The 20,382-nt window shown below is 29.7% G+C and overlaps 1 protein-coding gene across 1 annotated transcript in view; it reads left to right on the top strand.

The window, feature by feature from the left end:
* The first annotated feature begins 4,405 nt into the window (after nucleotides 1-4,405).
* Nucleotides 4,406-20,382, top strand: part of LOC111618324 (protein spinster homolog 1-like) — a 41,915-nt gene continuing 25,938 nt past the window's right edge. Inside the window, exons 1-5 of the mRNA XM_023359823.1 lie at nucleotides 4,406-4,827; nucleotides 10,921-11,123; nucleotides 13,733-13,884; nucleotides 15,447-15,513; nucleotides 15,583-15,719. Of these exons, the coding sequence (XP_023215591.1) occupies nucleotides 4,575-4,827; nucleotides 10,921-11,123; nucleotides 13,733-13,884; nucleotides 15,447-15,513; nucleotides 15,583-15,719 (812 nt within the window). The 5' untranslated portion in view covers nucleotides 4,406-4,574. The remainder of the gene's footprint in view (nucleotides 4,828-10,920; nucleotides 11,124-13,732; nucleotides 13,885-15,446; nucleotides 15,514-15,582; nucleotides 15,720-20,382) is intronic.

Below are 20,382 nucleotides of genomic sequence, written 5' to 3'. Positions count from 1 at the left end.
GTAACGCAGAATTCTGACTTACTCATTAGTCAGGTTTGCCACGATTTGGACGATATTCTTAGTAATTCTGATTCTGCATACTGTAAGAATTTTTATTCATTTACTCAAACTACCTTTAGTAGACTTTTTGTGCTTAGTGATGTCACTCCGTCTCTGCTTTGAAGAATTTTACGCTTACGACTGCTCGTGCTGGATTAAATAACTTAATTTTTAAGATAAAGAAGTTGCTATTTTACTATATTTATTTTATTTTATGTTCGTCCGTTAGTTTTCCTAGTTGTACGGCTAAGAACAATTGTTCAATATTACAGTGGCGTGCCGTCATTAGAAGCGGTGGAAGTGCCGCTTCCCTTGTATTTTATAAAAACTAAATACATATTAATTTTAATTATATGAAAATAGTCGCACAATATTTTATTATAACCGCATTATGTATCTTATTACAAATTTCTATACTACACGTGAGAAAAAATAAGATTGCTATTGTATATTCGAATATTAGTGGCGGATTGGAATCTCTGTATTGTCAGATTCCAAAAAGCCAGATTTGCGCACGCGCTTTACAGAGCACCAACCTCACCCGGTTTAGCCGGTGGAAGCCTTACGACCTCGAGTTGATGCTACACATATAACGCTTCCAATTCTATCCGGGACCGGTTCTGGGCTGTTAGCCGCCCACCCGCTAGATATTTGGCCGATTACGTGAATAACGAGTAGATTTATAACTTAACGCAACCGATAAGAATTTACTGGTATGTTTTTACCATAGTTCTGTATAGTTGACGGGAGTTAAAAAATCCATTAAAATATTTGATATATTTATTCCGCTCTCCGATTTTATATTACTCACGGATTTCGACGTTAAACCGGTGATATTACGATTTCGTACGTCCCATCTTTAAGGGGATGTAGATAAAAACGTGTAAAATTCTTGTATAATGTTAAAAACTTAACCGTTACTTCGACAGCATCATTTACAACTAAATTTAATGAATGAGAGAGATGCGCGAGGTACGGAAAAAGCTCCAGAATTTATTTTCCTTAAATTTACGATTTATGTATCCGTTTGTCGTAAAAATTTGTCTTTCCACTTTTTTCCCCAGACTACAAATATTCGAGTACGAAGTAACCGGTTTCTACTTATTTCTACTTAAGAAGTACTGTAGTTAAATAATTAAGCGATTAGGGAATTAGGGACGTAAACAAAACTCTGATGAGAGCCGGAATATTACTTAAACAAAAGCTTAACCGACCCAATCTATAGCCGAGTCAGTGGGGACTGATTTCTTCGAAATACTGTATTAGATGTAATAAAGACAGAAATTTTTCCAATTCAACGAGAGTGACCGAAAAGTTGTAAATTTTGGAAATTTTCGTGGACAACACCTGGTCCTAAAACGAATTAGTTAGAAAACAAATGACTATTAAGTTTAACATATTTAGATTTTTACAGCTATGGTGAGAAACGTTTAAAATCTACAACAGCCCTGTCGCGTCCTTTGAGATATACTAATGATGCGACGAAAGAGGTACTGTATTTGACATTGACCGGTATCGGCACCCTCGGGATTTGGCAGTTCGCGTGTATGCACGCTCTGAAACCGTCTTCGATTTCATCCATTAGCCACTCGTAGGGAGCTATTTGACTAAGTGCATTGTTTTAAGATTTAAAAAGTAAAGAATATTTTATATTTTTATGTACGTTTCTTTGCAAAGCTATATTTAATTATAATTTTCTTTAAAAGTATATTCATATACTTGAAGAATATTTTGTATGTACAGTACCCCTGTTTTTATTATTCTTATTATTATTGTTAGTCTGTATAGTTTTAGTTTAATTTAAATTCTAGAATTTTCCTTCTTTCCGATTTCTGTGTTCCTTTGTCTTGGACTTCCGAGAACTCGCCTCATATCTAACCCATCATGGGGTAGTGTTAGAACAAAAGGAGAAACGAGGCTGGAGGGGAAAAGGAAGAGTTTCTAGAAGCATTCTTAGGCCGGACTCGGAGAGAGACAGACGAGTGGCAGCAGGCTCTTGAACGGAAAGTCGAGAAGCGCTGCAGAAGGATGTCGTAAGAAGCGGATCGGTAGAAGAATCCGGTCGACGATTATAGAGAAAAAACCCTAAAACGGACCCGAGTTGTTCTAATAGGAGAACAGACGAGAAAGAGAAGTCGAGACGAGGAACGGTGGAGAACCAAATGGAAAATTGGCTACCCTCCTGTCCTTTAATTCTTCTCATTTCCTTTTCTACTTTTTCTATTTTTAGTTTAAGTTAGGTTAAGGTTTACGCGTGCAAATAAATTGTCGGGAGGTAGTTATTGAGAAATTAACTACCGGTGTATTGATATACTTGGTCACTCAAGATTGTGGAACCGATTGAAGAACAGCGGGAATCCGAACCTATTCTGTGTATATATTTCAAATTCAGCGCGAAATTAAACTCGTTTAATTGGTAAAACGTGTATGTGTTTACCTGTCCGCGTTGAACATTTCACACCAGTACATCCACCACATATTTTATTTCACAAAGTAAGTTTTTATTATTTTATTTTTAATTGTAGCCCTTATATCGTGGCTAGCAATTCGGAATGTAATTGTGATATTAAAAATGCATTTAAAGAAGTCTACGGTTTTTACTGGCTTATCGAATAAACGATACGAATGGACCCTAGATCATCACTGACTTGCGATTGACTGATTGCCCCTGGATGTCGGCTTCTTACAGAAACATAGCGTCCCTATCATCAAATGTCACGGCACGCCCCTGTTTAATAATGCTCAGAACATTCTTAGCTCCTCTCAATAAGCCGCTCAGAATTCTGCGTCATTGAACACGGCCCAGGAGTCTCCCAAACAGCAAGCATGCTTTAGCCAGCCAGTCATTAAATTGTCAACATTTTAATATCAGTATGATTAGTAATATCTACAGCCAAGTTCATTAACATTGAATAATCTATGTAAATTCAACAGACTAATACTGTACCAGAACTGTCAACAACGGAATGACATCAACATATTTTAAACACGACTTATTCTTAAACTCTCAGGATTTAATTTAATTAATAAGTTGTTTGATAAAACGGACGGACTGTTTAGTTCTATTACGACGTCAGGATCAATTCAACACTAGCATATTTAATAAAGTAAGTTATATGTCGAGATAAAACTAATCCGAACGAAGATTGAGAACCTGTTAAACACATTAAGGATACAGATTTCATTATTTATACTAGAGTACTTAGATTAACAGGTATTCTAATTTTTATTATCGTATCATTATAAAATATTCGTTTCTGTAAATGACAACTTCGACAATAATTCAGTCATGTCAGGACCGGTTTCGGACTGTTAACTGCTTGAGTGTTACAGATATTTGGACAACTCTTACCAATACTGATTGCGAATAAATTCATAACCTAACCCAATCCATGAATTAACGGCCGGATGGCCGAGAGGTCAAGGTGGCAGCCTACCGCTCTGGGGGACCCGGGATCAAATCAGGAATTTTTTGGGAGTGGTCCGTTTGGATAAGTCTGGCCCCGTCCCCCATCACTCCATTTTGGATCTCGCCGTACCCATAATGGTCTTGTTAAAAGAGGCCCTTTTAGTGCCCACAGGGCGGGAAGAGCTTTAATTAATTAATTTAAAAAAACCCACGAAAGTCTACTGGCATGTTTTACGACATTTTGATATAGTTGACAGAGGTAAAAAATGTCCATAAAAACATTTGATATACAGTACTGCAGCTTAAATTTATTTTAATTTTATTCAAATCAAGCCGCCCCATAGATAACAGGCGCCGTTGTTCAAAGTTACTGTATATTTTAGCGCAGTCATAAAATAGAATTTGCAAATTAAAATGAAAATTTAAAATTTATTTTTAACTATTTCCGCCCCGTGGGCACTAAAAGATCCACTTTTAGCAAGCCCATTACGGGTTCGGCCAGGCTCACAACGAGGAGGCCTGACGGTGAGGGACGGACAACCATAAGAATCTTTCGACCCACCTGGATTCGAGCCCAGGTCGCTCTGAGCGGTAGGCTGCCATCTAAACCGCTCGGCCAACCGGCTATTAAACAGAATTCCATATATAACTAAATTATTCCACTATTTATAAAATTTAAAATTGCTTGAACAATAAATTTACATGTGTTTTTTTATAGGTTTTATAGGTTTAAATATTTAAAATTATCGACATATTTTAAAAACTATTATTATTTTTTAAATTAACGAGTTACAGTCATTATGCATTATGTTAAAATATAAAAATTAATATTAAAATTTGCATAATAATTTTTTCTATTTTATCGACACGATCAAATAAACAAATTGCATTAATACAATACTGTATTTCATAATTACATGCATAAGTATACAATACTTCCTACGGGCATTTGATTACGATTTCTCATTGGTCAAAAATGAGAAGATTTTCTAGATTCGTTCAATGGCAAGCCCTTATTAAAAGAACACACTACAATATGTGATTTATGCAAGTTGACCGATTGTTATCGCGCTGCCGTTGGTGTGAATGATATCGGATTATCACATAGTTTAAAGTTCCATACTGTATGTCTCAATTAGAAGTTAATAGTAATGTTGTCAAATTGATAAACATGCAGAGCTCACATAACATCGATGAAGGTGGGAGAAGCGAGAATAATTTGTACGAAATGCCTCCTACGGAAATAGTTGATTCGACGAGAAGACAAATATCTAGCAGTTTTGGTAATGTGGCAGGGAATAAAAAACTCGCTTTTGCTTCTATTGCCATTCTCTGTTTTATCAATTTAATAAATTATATGGATAGATATACTGTTGCTGGTAAGATATACTTTCTCTTTGCCTATGTATTGTTTTTAATAAAGCCAATGATTTATCAGTTTTATATTGATATTTAATGATACTGTACAGTATACATTTAATTTAATTTCTAAAAATCTATAGAGTTAAGTTTTTATTTTGCAATTGCTTTGAAATAAATTAGGTCATAATAAAGGAAGGTTTTAAGGTATTAATTAATAAGATTGAGTTATTTACTTCCATTTTTTAATTTTCAGCTTTATATTCTGATTCTTTTAATAATAATTATTTTAATAAATGTTTTTAATCAAATTAGAGAACAATCCCTTTTTTTAATATATCAAACTTTGTACAAAGTGATTTTTTTTTTTTTTTTTATCTATAAAAATAATTAAAATTTTAGTTTCAAATTTTTATATATAAAAGTTTGTTTATTGTATAATGTATGTGATAAAACTTTAAAAATGTTTTATATAAAATTTATATAAACATTTAAATAGTTATCAAGATTAAAATATAGCTTTTCCCTCTTTTTACAAAATCTCTTTTCAACTATTATTAACTAGAGTTCAGTAGTATAACCAGATCTAACTTAAAGGTGGCACAAGTTTAAATTTATTGTAAATCACTATACATTTCAATGAATTTTTGCTTTTAATATATAATAGATTATTTTTCCTATAGTTCAAACACTGCCTTTACACACTGTAAGATATAGCTATAAAACATTGTTACCAAAAGCATCTTATTTGTAAATTAGCTAATGCTTATTCCAACAGGGATACTTGTTCTACACCCACTAACAATGCATTGCAGATTGGGAACACTCGCAAGTGCCACATTGTTCTAGATTATAACCAGTGCTTTTTTTGGGGAAAAAAGGTGGTGGAATGCTCATCTCATTACTAAAAATATATTACATGCATCGTACACAAGATTCAGCACACGAGCAGAACTGTCTTAATAATTTTGTTGCCGATCTTCTATTCTCAACAGAACGATTCAATTCATCCCAAACATCAAATTTTCAAAAATTCTCTTAAAATCTTTAAAATATATCGAAAAAAGGTGGTGGAACGCTGTTCCATTGCATTCTATGACAAAAAAGTGCTGATTATAACCATAACATGGGAAGCTTATATAAAGAAATTGCCCGTTGGAAAGGTGATAGTGGGAACATGTTTATACGTTAATCTATCTGTAATATCCTCAAATGGAAAAGATAACACCGATGATCTTGGGGTACCAGGAGTTTATAGGATTCTGTTGAGAGAAAATAGATTTGAATGTGATCTTGAGTACATCAGCACCATCACGCGATCACTAAACTAAGGCTTGCTGAACACAAATGATATTGATAAAAGAGAATACAACACCGCCCTAGTCAGGTACACCATGGACAACAATGTTCAAGCCTATCTAGACAAAGCTTCTATTTATACAGCGATCTAAGCATGATGACTAAATCAGGAGACTAGAAGCTCTCAAGGTATTTAAATTTGAAAAGTTGCATCAATTGCAAAGATGAACAACAATTATCTTATGCATTGCAATCTTTATACCAACAAGAACAGTCTATTTTTAAAAAAATTAAAAAAAAATTTTTTTTTTTAATTCTTGTTTCTTAAGGTTATTTGAAAAAATGTATAATGTTCCATTTTCTGCATTCCATTTGAGAATGATTTAACCTGAAGATGATTTCATTTGTAGATAGGTAAAAAACGTTTGTGTTTTATCTACATTAAACTATTCTGGAATTGTACTTTTAAGGTTGAGGTGTGCTGTTTATATTTTTCCTATATTTAGCATTTTTATTAACTTTTTCATTATCAAGGGAGGGGCCTGTGCTTGAGTTGTAATACTATTGCTGTAGTCAACCAGAATTATAGATTATGTAAAATAAATGCAAAAGTTACATGCAAGTGTTAAAATTTAATTTTTTTTTTCAAGACTATTGTTGATATATTAGTCTTATGCTACTTAAAACTATAAATTTAATTTGTGTTAAAGATGTTTTTGGGTTTATTTAATCCTGTAATTATTAAAAAATTTATTTATTAGTATGTTAGTTATTAGATATGTGGTATATGGATATTTAATTATTTGTGGATGTTCAGTTGTATACCACTTTTTTCACTTAGAAAATATAAAGGAATTGATTTCATTTAGTCACATGGGTAGTATCGTATTATGTAAACTTATACTGCTGTAAATGATAAGAAATGTAATAGAAAACACCTTTTTAATAAGTTAACTTTTTCAGCTACCTTTTTTTTTTTTTAATATCTATCACTAGGCTTTAAATCCAGCTTACAAACTGACAGAATATAAACATCTGACAAAAATTTGTTGTAATGCATAGCTTAAACTTCTCCATTTAACACTTTTTTTTTTTTACCAGAGAAAATTTGTTTCATAGGTATATAAATAATTATTTAGTGATATTAAATCTTATAACAATTTATTCCAAAACTGTTTTTTGTTTACATATTATTTTATCATTTATTACCATGTGCTTTAAAGACAAAAACAAATCTGTAAGCCAATGTAAGCCAGATGAATTTGTTTTTATTTTTAAATAAAGAATTAAATCTTGGCTAAATATTTGATACTGAATGCTCAGGCCATCTTTTGGTATTTTCAAAGTTAACTAATATTTTGATTTTTTAATTGACAATTATGAAAATGGTGCTTTTCATAAATATGTATTACAAAATTTTACTGTAGTCAAATGTATTCTTGTATGTATGTATGTATGTAGTCAAATGTTTTGTGACACCCTATATTCAATTATGTGACCCCAAAGGGGTTGTGATTGTGACTCTAAGAAGCCCTGTGCTAATATTTTGTAAGTGCTGCATTGCATTGACTTGTATTTAAACTGGATTTGAAGCTTGATGGTTCTAGTAAAACTAGCCGAAAGCATTAGTCTATTAAAGAACTTTTTCATTTTTTAAAGTTATTTTCCTATTTTATCATTGATAAAATAGCAAATACTTTGAAAGAATATATTTTATATCTATACATATGAATTAAATTTAAAATTTTTTGTTGCTATTCAATATTTAGCTTATTTAACAAAATTGATTAGAATAAAGGATTAAAATAGACTGTCAGTTTTGTTTAATTTTCTTTTTATAGATAAATTATAATAATTAAATGTTAGGAAGGCTATTTGACTGAAAGATAGAATATTAAGTTGGATGTACTGTACATAAGACAATTTTAATGGCATCTTTTGGGGTTAAACATTTTTTTTCAGAGATTTATAGTAAATCTTAATGTTTTTATGCTGTATTCTTTGAGAACAAGAAAAAACTTTAAATTTTTAAAATTTTAAAAGTTTGTACTAGTTTTTAAGATTAAGAATTATATTGTAAATCTTAAGAACTCAGTAGCACACACAGAATTTAATTTTGGGAGCAAAGTTGAATGGATCAAAGAACTTACATTAAAAATTCAATAATTTCCACTATGTGGCCACTAATTCATTAGTAGTAAAGAAATAGACCTGACAAAATTTAAAAAAATGAATTTTAATTAAGAAAAGCTTTTTTGAAAATTTTCTAGTTTTTTCTTTTTCTCTGGATATGCCACTGCAAGATCTTACTCTGTTAGTTCTGATCATTTCTAATACCTTAGGTTTGGTTGAATGTAATAAGTATTTGTTTCCATTTGTATCAATTTTTGATGAATTGTTAGATTTGTCTACAATAAGGTTTACCAGATCAGAAACCTGCCTCATATGTTATCAATTTAATAAACTGGGCAGTGTGATTTGGAACCATTCTTTTTAAGAGCCTTGAAAACATGTTAAAAGAGAATAGTTTTCAAGCTTTTGGACCTATTTATTCCTTATCATATTTCAGTAAGGGATTATTTTAGCTTTCTGCATGATTTAAGTTTATTAACACTACAAATAATTTGTTTTTTTATAGACATGTAACGATACAGCTGTAGCAGCACAGATTAGACATTTAGATAAACTATAAACATCCAACTCAAATCTCATCTCAAGTATGTGGCTTTTCACTTTAGAAAGAGCACAACTAGAGCATACCCAAGTATCTGAATATGAAACTGAACTGCATGCTTAAAGTATGGTACATTAGGATAGGAAAGGGAAAAAGTAATAATAATGTAATAATGTACTTACATTTTTTTTATGGTAATTTATTTCTGTTTATTGTTAGAAAACCAAATGATCAACAGAAGAAACTAACTGGTGATCAGTTTTTCGTTAGACAAAATATAAAAAGAGTAAATATGTAGAAATGAAAATAAAGTTGGAATTCAAATGTCAGTCACTAAAACTGAAATACATGCATTGGCAAAATTATTGGTATTTCAGGGAATTTTGAAAACTTGTGCATTCTGTAGATCAGTTAGTTGCATGCTACTTTTTCTTTGAGGTTTCATTTTCAAAATGGAGTATCTGCAGAAATCATGAATTAATCAAATACAGTAGAACCTCGATTATCCGCCCCCCGATCAACCGACCCCTCGGTTAACCGACCGTCCTAGTCGGCAAATTTCAAATGTCCGCTAGTGATGTGGCGCTACAATAGCGACGATTATTATTTTAAAAAATTTTTGTTAGGCTTAACATCGATGAAAATTCAACGCAAAATAGGTTAATAGCGATATACTAATATACTAATTACATGGGATATANGGAGACGAGTTAAAGGATTACTCAAGTGTGAAGAAATTAGTGTTACGAGAATACGAACCGTCCGTCCAATGCTGCCTAGAAAATTTTCGAAGTGCTAGATATAGGCCCAACAAGACTCGCATGCAATTTATGTTGAGAATAGCATCGTAAAATACTTAGCTTAAAATTGTCATGTTTTTCCATTGCAAAAAAAAAATGGTGGCACCAAGAATTGATGAATTGTTATGAAATTTTTGAACAAATGGACAAAGCCCCAGTGTAAAGTAATTGCATAGTAATTCTAATCATTAAAATTTAATAAATAACTAATCAAATCAGATTTTTTTTATCAAACTTTATCAACTTTATCAAACTTAACTTTTTGGTTAATTAAATAAATATATAAATGTTATGTAATTTAGACTTATATAACTTTATCCAAGTATTAACTAATTATATATATGTATTTAATTAGCCAAAGTGTAGCCTGTTAAACAATAAATCAAGTTGGATTTTATTTACATGATTCTAGCTTGGTATCTTATATTATTTAGTTAATTTAACCTAAATCAAAATTTAATTCTAATTATTAAAATTTAATATAGTTTACTATATAATTATGAAAATGAATGATAGCAAAAATCCTACATACCTATCTGTTTATGACAAAGTAACTGTGCATTCTGCTAACAAATTTTAGCTTAGTATGCTATCAAATTCTTTATATAATAAAAATATTATTCCAAACTGGTGTGATTCAATTTGCCAATAAGTGTCATGTTTTTTGTAAATTACAACTTTTTTAGTTTTTCACTTGTAACATTTAGTCTTGAGCCATTGAAAAAGATAGTTTACAGTAGACCTGGACTTTTCATATAAGGATCTTTCTGTCAGTATTAAAATAACAATAAAAGGTCATACCATCTAGATTGGTTTTTAGAAAATGTTTTTTATTATATATTTTTTGATTTTGAAAAATTTATGTTGTTTTCCAATAAAGTATACTGTTTGAACTGACGTGTTCTCAACTCTGATGGTGAAAACTGTACAGTAAATGATCTTTGATACATTCAAATTACTAAAACTTCAGATCATCCATATTCTGATTTCTATCTAATAGTTTTAGAAATTTTGTTTCAAAATTATAATATAAATTTTGTTGTCTGTGTCAATATGATTATTACATATGACATAACTTTAGTGAAGAAATATATCTGTTTAAAATTAGTTTAACAAGTGATTTCCACACATGCATATTCATTTTCCACACACTTTATACATTAATTTGCATTTTTATGAAAAAATATTAAAATATTTTATTTAAATACCAAATTTGGAAGGCAAAGCTCAAGCTTTTCACTATATAATTGTTTAATGCTAATGGAAAATCAAATCCAATAAATTCTTTATAATTTTTTACACTCTCAATTTGATTTTTTCATAATTCTTTTTATTTACAGGTGTATTAATAGCAATTCAAAAGTTTTATAATCTCAATGATGCAGATGCTGGCTTGATTCAAACTTCGTTCATTTGTAGCTATATGATTTTTGCTCCAATATTTGGTTATCTTGGTGATCGATATAGTCGAAAATGGCTAATTGTTGGTGGTATTTCTTTTTGGAGTGCCACAACATTATTGGGATCCTTTATACCAAAAGGAGTGAGTTTATATATATATAACTTTAATTTTTGAATTTTTTTATGAAATAAAACAATTTTGAAAATAACATGATTTTATATATAAATATATACATTAAAAATTATTTATGGACTGTGATTAATATGGACATTATGAATAACAACAAGCAAAATCGGGCATTGTAATAAATTCCAGGTGTTTAACATAACATAATTTGTCAAATTGACTGGTCATTATGAATACTGCTATCACCTAGTCAAGCAAAGTGATAGTAATACGTTGTGGAGTAATCATCCAACATACACTAGCCAATCAGCATTCTGAGTTGCACGTGCGTATTTCATTTAGTATCTGATTTTAAATTTATGCGACCAGTAGTTAATCTTGTGACATTTTAATTTTACTTTTCTCTTAAAATAGTGTTTTTCTTCTTTTGAAAAAAGTAATGATTATGGAGCAATTATTAAGTGATATGAATAATCATTTCAACAACCACTGATTTAAATTAATAGCAGAACAGTCCAAAAAGGTTAGAACAGTCAAATTTTTACAAAATCAGCTTTTTGTATCATTGTCAAAAAGTGAGTCAAAAATGAAAGTTACTTCTAAATTACCAGAATATCTGTATTTACATAGATATGATGATGTATCTATCGAAGAAATAGAAAAATGAATTGTGCCTGTAAAAGAAGCTAATTTGATTAAATATGTTCACACTGAAGAAATATTTCAGATATTGCATGATGTCCATATTGCTATTGGCCATGGTGAAGAAACCATATGGAAAAAGAATTAAGTATGAAATATAAAAATGTTACAAGGGAGATGACCATAATTTATTTGAACTTTTATGAAATCTGTCAGAAAAAGCAGAATGTTATCTAAGAAAGGCTTGGTAGTTAAACCAATTTTATGTAATGAAATGAACTCAAGATATCAGGTTGCTCTTATAGATATGCAGTCACAAGCCAATGAGCAATATAAATTTATACTCGTGTATCAAGACCATGTAACTAAATTCATTCAACTACGACCATTAAAAACCAAAATGACTGAAGATGTAGCGCATGTTCTTTTAGACATTTTTACAATTTTCGGTGCACAAGTATTCTGTAAAGCGATAATGGCAGAGACTTTGCCAATAATGTCATCAAAGAAATGTGTAGTGTGGTCTGAGTTAAAAATGATGTATGGAAAGCCCAGGCACTCACAAAGTCAGGGTTCAGTAGAAAGATGTAATCAAGATGTAGAAAATATGCTTAGTCCTTGGTTGAAGGCTAACAATCCTAACAAATGGTCGGAAGGATTACATTTTGTACAACTGATAAAACAAATAGAGCACATCATACTGGTATAAACTGCAGTCCCTGTGAGGCCATGTTTGGAGCAAAGTTAAAAGTTGGACTAAAGAATTTTATACCCACTAGATTGTTGACCAATATTAATATGGAGGAAGATCTACAGACTCTTTAAAACTATCAATGAAGTAAAAGTTACTCAAACTCTGAAAGATCAGGTACCATCCAAGAAAATATTATAATAAGATTATTTGATAATTATCAACTGATTATGAAATAATCAACTGATGAAGTTCAAAGATCTACATCATCTTCACATGAAAAAGATCTAAGCCAGGATGTTATTAGTATTACAGAGTTGGTGAATGATGATAAAAGTCCAAACAGTTGACCCAAAAATAGAAGAAAAACTAAGAAGTCTGTCTAAAACAACGGAGATGGCTTTTGTTTAATCTTAAAAAACAAGCAGAAAAAAATTATTGATACATTGAATCCCAAATACACAACAGCTAATGTTGGTGATACGGTAAGGATTAGTGTACCAGATGTAGATTGAGCCCACAGTGATGGAAAAAATATTGTTTGTTGTTGTTGCAGTTAAAGATAAAAATTTTTACAAACTGGGTACCAAATATGGCATATTAAATCTATTATATTCCAGAAACCAGAAAACTTCATTTCTGTTGGAGATGTACCAAGTGCAGAAATTTTGCTTAGAGAATGTCCAAGAATGTCATCAATTTCTGGAGGCCAAAGCTATAGTTGATTCTGCTGCAAAATTGGTTGCAAATCTAATAGATTCAAATGCTACAAAGAAAAAATTATGTAATTCCAAATGTCATAAAAATCTTAATTGCTCAAATAAATAAACTAAAAAACATTTTAATTTTTTATGTAATTTATACCAAAAATGAAATTCCAGAAGTTTCCTGTAAGTTGATTTGTTTGTTTGAAGTATGAATTTGTTAATAATAATTTTCGTTAATAGTAGTTTAATTAATACTGTTAATAGTGCTTACTTTTAAAAGATTGCCTTTTTTAAAATACTTTGAAATAATTCACAAAAAATAAATAATTCTAAATGAAAAAGTGGAGTATTTTTTTTAAACAAATTGCTCAAAGGAAATGTAGCTTTAATTTATTAAATTGACCAGACATTATGAATAATCAACATTTATCAAACTGCATGCCTATTTTAGTCATTATTCATAATGGCTGGGCATTATGAATAATGCCCTATTAATCACTTGATCCATAACATAATCGTTTTTGGAAAATTTAAATGTATTTTATAAATATAAAATAGTATAATATATAATTTCTCTATTTCAGTATTTTCCATGGTTCCTTGCACTTCGTGCTTTAGTAGGCGTTGGAGAAGCAAGTTATTCTACTGTAGCACCAACAATCATCGCAGATTTATTTTCAAAAACAATACGAACCAGAGTGCTTGCACTTTTTTATTTTGCTATACCAGTAGGAAGGTACATCTGTTTTTTCAATATTAAATGTAACTTCAAACTTAAATTATTTTTATTTCTAAACAAGTTTTTGAATTTTATAGTGCAAATTCAATTTGAACTACTATTTTTTTTTGTATTCTTAAAATTTTAATTAAAATTTACAAATTTATATATAAATATATATTTAATAGTTACATAACTTAGAATAAACCTCATTTTGGAATTAGCCAGATGAAGCATCTGTTATTGTGAGAGAGATTTTAGTTGATGTGGGTCCTCATGACTTATGGATAGTTCAAGTTATAACATCCCACGTTCATTGTTCACTCATGCTGGCAAACTCCATCAAAAATTGGATTCATTCAGGTCATAGTTGTGCTGAATGCTATGGTTCAAACATTATTATTGCTTTCATATTGACTGTATCAAGAAATATAAACAGTATATTGTTGAAAAAATATTAAAATTTTAAATATACAGTACATATTTTTCAACATTACAAATACATAGTAAAACCTGAGTTTAGTGGACAAAACATCTGGCTCCAGCAAAGCAATTGTATTATTAATGTATTTTTATCTTGAATAAGAGAAGTCAAAAATTGTTACCTTTCCTATTCTTAAATCTTTATTCATAACGTCTGGTCAATTTAATAAATTAACTAATCAGACAATATAATTACATGCTTCCCATGAATCAGTTTAAAAATATCATGCTATCAATAGTCATTCTGTAGAATTTTTGTTCTTTAACTTATCAAAATTAAATTTTCAGTTCCATTTTTTAGATAGTACTCTGACACAATGTACTTTTGGTAGATTGATGATGATGATAATTCTCTTTGCATAATAGAGAGGCATTAAGAAACTAAAAAAATCAAGAAGGAAAGGATAACAGAAGCAGAATGAATTAAGGAAGTCATGTATTGTGAAAATGCTCATATTTTGTTTTGAGAAGTCTAGTAGTGTAATCAATGTTGCCTATCAGAAGAAATCCAGAAGAAAATATACAGTACTTCATTCTGTAACTTTTCTTTTGGATTTGTTTAATTTTCTTTCTCCTTGTTAAATTTAGTTCAGAATTGTGCTTAATACTTCTAGTACCAAATTGTTATTTCAAAGACCTCCAATTTTAATGATTCTCTGGCTATTTCTGATTATGGTTCTTATGCATGTTTTACTAACAAGCAAGTAGCCGACCTAGCTTTTTCAACAATAGGTATTAATGCAGTGCCTAGTTTGTATTTTCACAAATGCAAACCAAACTGGGTAGTACACTAACCTAGTGTGTTAACACTTGCATATCTAATTATATCTTATTACAATGGTTAAGTTTGCAGTTTGGTTTATTTTGTTTTACAAATTAACAAAAAGGTTGTACTTTATGTATTTAGTAAGTTTTATAACTTTTTCCTCCTTGTAACCGGAGAATCTTCCTTTTTTTTTTTTCTTTTTTTTGCTAAAATTTATTAAAAATTACACTAACTTTAATTTATATTGTTCAACTTAAACTGTTTTTAACTTCTTTAAATATGTAAAAATTTGTTTTTTATGAAGTATTTGATTATGTTGTATTTTTTTTAGTGGTGTAGGATACATAGTTGGTGCTAAAATTGCCAATATATTTGGGCATTGGTACTGGGCCTTAAGAGTAAGTTTTTTAATATATTTGCAAATAGAAAAATAATAATTTTAAAATTTTTTCATTTTTGTATTGTAGGCAACACCAATTTTGGGTTTATTAGCCATTATTCTTGCAATACTATTTCTACGTGACCCTCCTAGGGGTGAAGCAGAAGGTGGTGTACATCTTACACAAACTAGTATTAAAGAAGATTTATTATATTTATCAAAAAAGTAACTTCAGCTATGTATATTTATTTATTTTTTATTTTTTTTTTTATTTGATCTGCTATATATGTTATGCTTATAATTTGTCTTTTGTAGGGTTGATAAATTTTTATCTATTTTGTCATGCATTACTTTATTTAATTTTTTTTAAATTTGCATGTTTACTTACTCTAGAAACTATTTAACAAGCTTTTATTCTAGTTGTAAAAAAAATTACATTTTGTTCATATTTTAAATTACAAGGAATATAAGAGAAAATAGAAATGAAATGTTAATTGGAGTCAAACTAAATATCTTCAGTTATAATTGGTTATTTTTCCCCCCTTTTTTTTATCAAGATTTAAAAATCAACAAAATTGACATTTAATTTTAAAAAATTACCTAGTTCAATTTTTTATTATAATGTTTCATGCATATATGCTGTAAATTTGCCACTCTTAGTGTTGCTAAATAAACTTGTTTTAGAAAAAACTTTAGATAAATTATTTTGAATAATTTTTATTTTAGATATTGCATCTCCATAAATAATAACTAATTGAAAAAATGAACCTTTTTTTTTTTTATTTTAGTTTTTGAAGCCTTAAGAAGCTTTAATATTTTTGTTCTGGCAGTTTTGAAGCAAATGATGTTATTTTAATAATCTTGTAAATGAACAAGAACACAATTAGCTAGGCAATGGAATAGTTTAGAAATATAATATCAGTACAAAGCTTTTATGAAAAATTTCAACATTTCGATAAAATAATTTGTTAGAAATTTTAATATTTTGCTGTTTCTTTTAAATTAACCATTTTTTGGTTATTTACAAGTAATTTGATTCTCTGCAGTTTATAACCCTATGGTTAAAGCTTTAAAAGTCCAATTTTGACAATCTATTATATCTTTAGTCTAGTCTTTTAAAAAGTTTTTTTTAAAGATTTTGGAAGCTGTTCTATAGAAACTTTTTTTTGCTTTTGTCCCTGGTTTCATGCAAGTCAAGGTTTTATGGAAAGGCACACACAACCTTGAAACCTTGAAACACATTAAGCACAAAGTGTTGCAAATATCTTGCACACAGAGGAATTCACCTAGGCCATGTTGCAGAAATGCAACACTCTATTCATTGACATGTGTGATTTGCATTACTTTGGAGCAATGAACTAGCCATATAAATGTAATAGTAGTAGTTAGAGCATGGTCTGTGGAAAATGAAAATGTCACTTTACCCAATACATTTTTTTATGATAGAATACTAATAGGAAAATTATTTTTTATTTTCCTATAAAATGAAATATAAGCAAAATTTGCCTTTTCTAATGTTTCTTGTACATTGAACATAACTACAATATCGTGGAAATACATAACACAAAAACAAATATATTCAAGAAATGGTTTTTTTTTCAGTGAACACAAAACAGTAAGAATAATTACTAAATATCTCAGCTATTTTCTTTTTATTTTTCTTTGATTTGTATTGATCCAATTATGCAACCTTGTATATGGTAGAAATTCTGTTGAATTCAAAACCTGATTAGCATAAAAGATGGCATAACATGATAATCATACAGGCCACACATTGCAATTCTACAACATGCCTAAAACTTGTTTAACAATGCAGATAAAATTATTATTAGTATATTGAATAGCAATCATATTTGTGTTTTGTCCATAAAAAGGAGCATGGCCCAATGTTATATTTTATGTGGTACTTAATGTTTTAAAAGAAATAAGACTGAAATTGAACTTATTGAAGAACCTTACCTGTAAGTTATTAACTACACACTCAATTATCTCTTGAATGATTGTTTTTGAAAATAGAAATACAGTAAGACCCTGCTATAAAGTAAAAATACAGTAATAAAATAAAGTAGAAATACAGTAATAAAATAAAGTAGAAATACAGTAAGTTCCTAGACAACAAAGCGTTAAGCAAAACAGCGTTAAACGAGGTCATTTTAACATAGAGTAAATAGGGATAGGGAACACGCGACTGAAAATAAACAAATTTTTACTTTAAGTTATATTTTTATATTAATTTGTATAATATGTTAAATAACACATATTAAACACATGCACACAGAAATATATAATATATTTAGTTCACTTTTTTCTGTATTAATAGTTTATTTTTTGTGACAAAAGACCTGCTTTTCTAAAATTCTTGGTTTTTTGCAATAAAGTCCTGAAGTTTCATTTGTCGCTTTTCTTTCCTTAAGCAAATGTCGGTAGCAGAAGATCACATCCAAAACACCTCGTTTTGCTTTTGTACTCCTTTCAAAATCTGGATCATTAACCAAAATTGTTGATCAAATTATAGCAATCTTACCAAGCTTTTACTAGGAAATCTGTAGAGAAATTTCTTGGGTTCTTTGATTTCAGAATCTCTTTTCCAGTTTCAATGAATTCCATGTTCTGCCAGTTCTTGAAGGTCATTGTTGGTAAGGCTCTCACCAGAAACCTGCAGTAACTCCTCAATATCCTGCTCGTCTACATCTCCTAGTCGTTGTATCGTTAGGTTGAGTTTAGTCATCCTAACGATACAGCAATAGGCTTTTTTTGTTGAGAATTCTTGGATACCTTCAGCCATAACTTCTTCCACCCTTCATTTGTGCATGTATCAGTTAATTCTTGCCAAGCGAAGTTGATATTTCCTATGGTATCCATGATGTTATATTTTTCCCAAAATTGCACCAAACAAACATAGCTTTAAAGAAAGTACACGAAAGTACACCTTTTTGCCACCTTTTGCTGATTGGATTATGTTTGAAAATAATCATATATACGAATTAGTGAAATGGCACGATAATTTAAATTGGTGTAAATTCTGAACTTTTTTTAGGCAGGCAGTATTATATTGAATCAGTGTTAAGCGGAATCTACTGTGTAAGCAATTTCAGTTATAAAATCTTAACATTTTATTTCATCAGTTTTACATAAATATTCATTATTGAAATGTTAAAAGCTTTTCATATTTTTAAAATTTTATTATGAAAACTATTCTGTTGCCTAGCTGGTTTTTTTTTTTAATTATTGTAATGTTTTTGAAGATAAGCATTGCTTACTAAAATGCAAATATAAAACTTCTTAAATTTCCAAAAAAACAAACATATTTTTAGAATTTTTTGATTTGTTGTTTTTTTGAAACCGTGTCTTGTTTTATAATTGTGGCATAGTAAACACTAGTATTGTGTTTTTATTCCAGAGACATATAGCAAGTTTTCCATCAAATTCCTTCATTGGTTGAGTCTATACGGTACATTGTTTTGTACTCGTTTTGGGCTTTGCCCCTCTTCAATCAACTAAAAAATACAATATGTATTTTTTAACTTATTATAGTAGAGAATTTACATAAAACAATGAGTACATAAACAATATTTAGATGTACCTTTTGGTTACACTTTGTATAATTTAAAAACATGTAAAATCTGCTTTAATCTTTTGTAAATAAACTAGTATATATTACAAATTAAAAGGTTAAAATCTTCTAAAACCTTCTCTTTTACGCATATTTTGATACAACACAACTGCAAAAAATATTTAGCTGTTTCCGCCCCCTTTTTATTTTTTCTTTTGTGCTGGTATCTCAAGTGTTGCCACATATGACGTTTGCCACCTTGTGGTTTGATTTTTACCAAAATCTGTCTTGGAAAAATTATTTCTAGGAGAAATTGCTTTTCACAGTAAAAAAATAAAAAATAAGTAAATAAATAAATAAAAATTATTTATAATATATTAATCCAGTTTTCGTTTATTTTAAGACTTAAGTTTTTATTTATACTGTCTTTACTTTTCATGATTTTTATGGTTTCTTTAAACTTCCTGTTGTATGTTAATTTTTCTTTATGCAGTATTTCTACATTATCTTTATCTATATTACAGTTGTTTATAGTACAATGGTCGTAAAATGCAGAATTTTTCTATTGTATTTTAGGTCCACTATGTGTTCTTTCAGTCTAGTTTTTACTTTTCTTTTTGTTTTGTTTCTCCTATGTAATGTTTTTTGTTTGCGCAGGTACACAGAATTTTATATACTACACCTTGATTTTCAGTCGGTATTTGCTGGTTTTTCTTCTGGTTCGAGGTTAACAGTCTGCTCTCCTGTGTCTTTAGAATAAAACAATACTAGTGTCCACTACGCCACAAAAGAAAAACTTTCTTTTTTAATTGGATTTAAGACATTGGCTTTATTATCTACTATTGATCAAATATTTTGGATTTGAACTTAAATTTCCTAATATACCTTACTATAATCAATGACCTAAGTAATAGACTGGCAAAGTAGCATAGTTCCTTGAAGCTTCCCGTCTTTGGTGGCCTTCGCTAAGACAGGTAAAAAGCTGCACTCTCGAATGCTTGCTTATATAAACCAAAGAACTGATTTGTTTTCTTCCCAAAACTGCATGACTACTTATAATATATACAAGGTCTGTTCAAAAAGTATCGGACCTTTGGTCGGCAAAAATAAATTTATTGACTTTGAGGTACAAAACCCTAATCCCCTTCAAAGTAGTCTCCTTGGTAATGTATACACTTCTCCCAGCGTTCCTGCCATTGCTGAAAGCACTGCTGGAACGCATTTTCTGGAATGGCCATCAGCCGGTCCGTCGCATTTCGCACGATGTCTTCTCTCGACTAAATTCGTGTTCCTTTTAGCGGCATTTTCAGCTTGGGAAATAGCCAAAAGTCACAC

Source organism: Centruroides sculpturatus, unplaced genomic scaffold (assembly GCF_000671375.1).
Source record: "Centruroides sculpturatus isolate CEXI.00-Female unplaced genomic scaffold, Cexi_2.0 scaffold92, whole genome shotgun sequence".
Lineage (NCBI taxonomy): Eukaryota > Metazoa > Arthropoda > Arachnida > Scorpiones > Buthidae > Centruroides > Centruroides sculpturatus.
The sequence above is the reverse complement of the archived record's forward strand: the minus strand, read 5'-3'. Positions and strand labels throughout refer to the sequence as shown.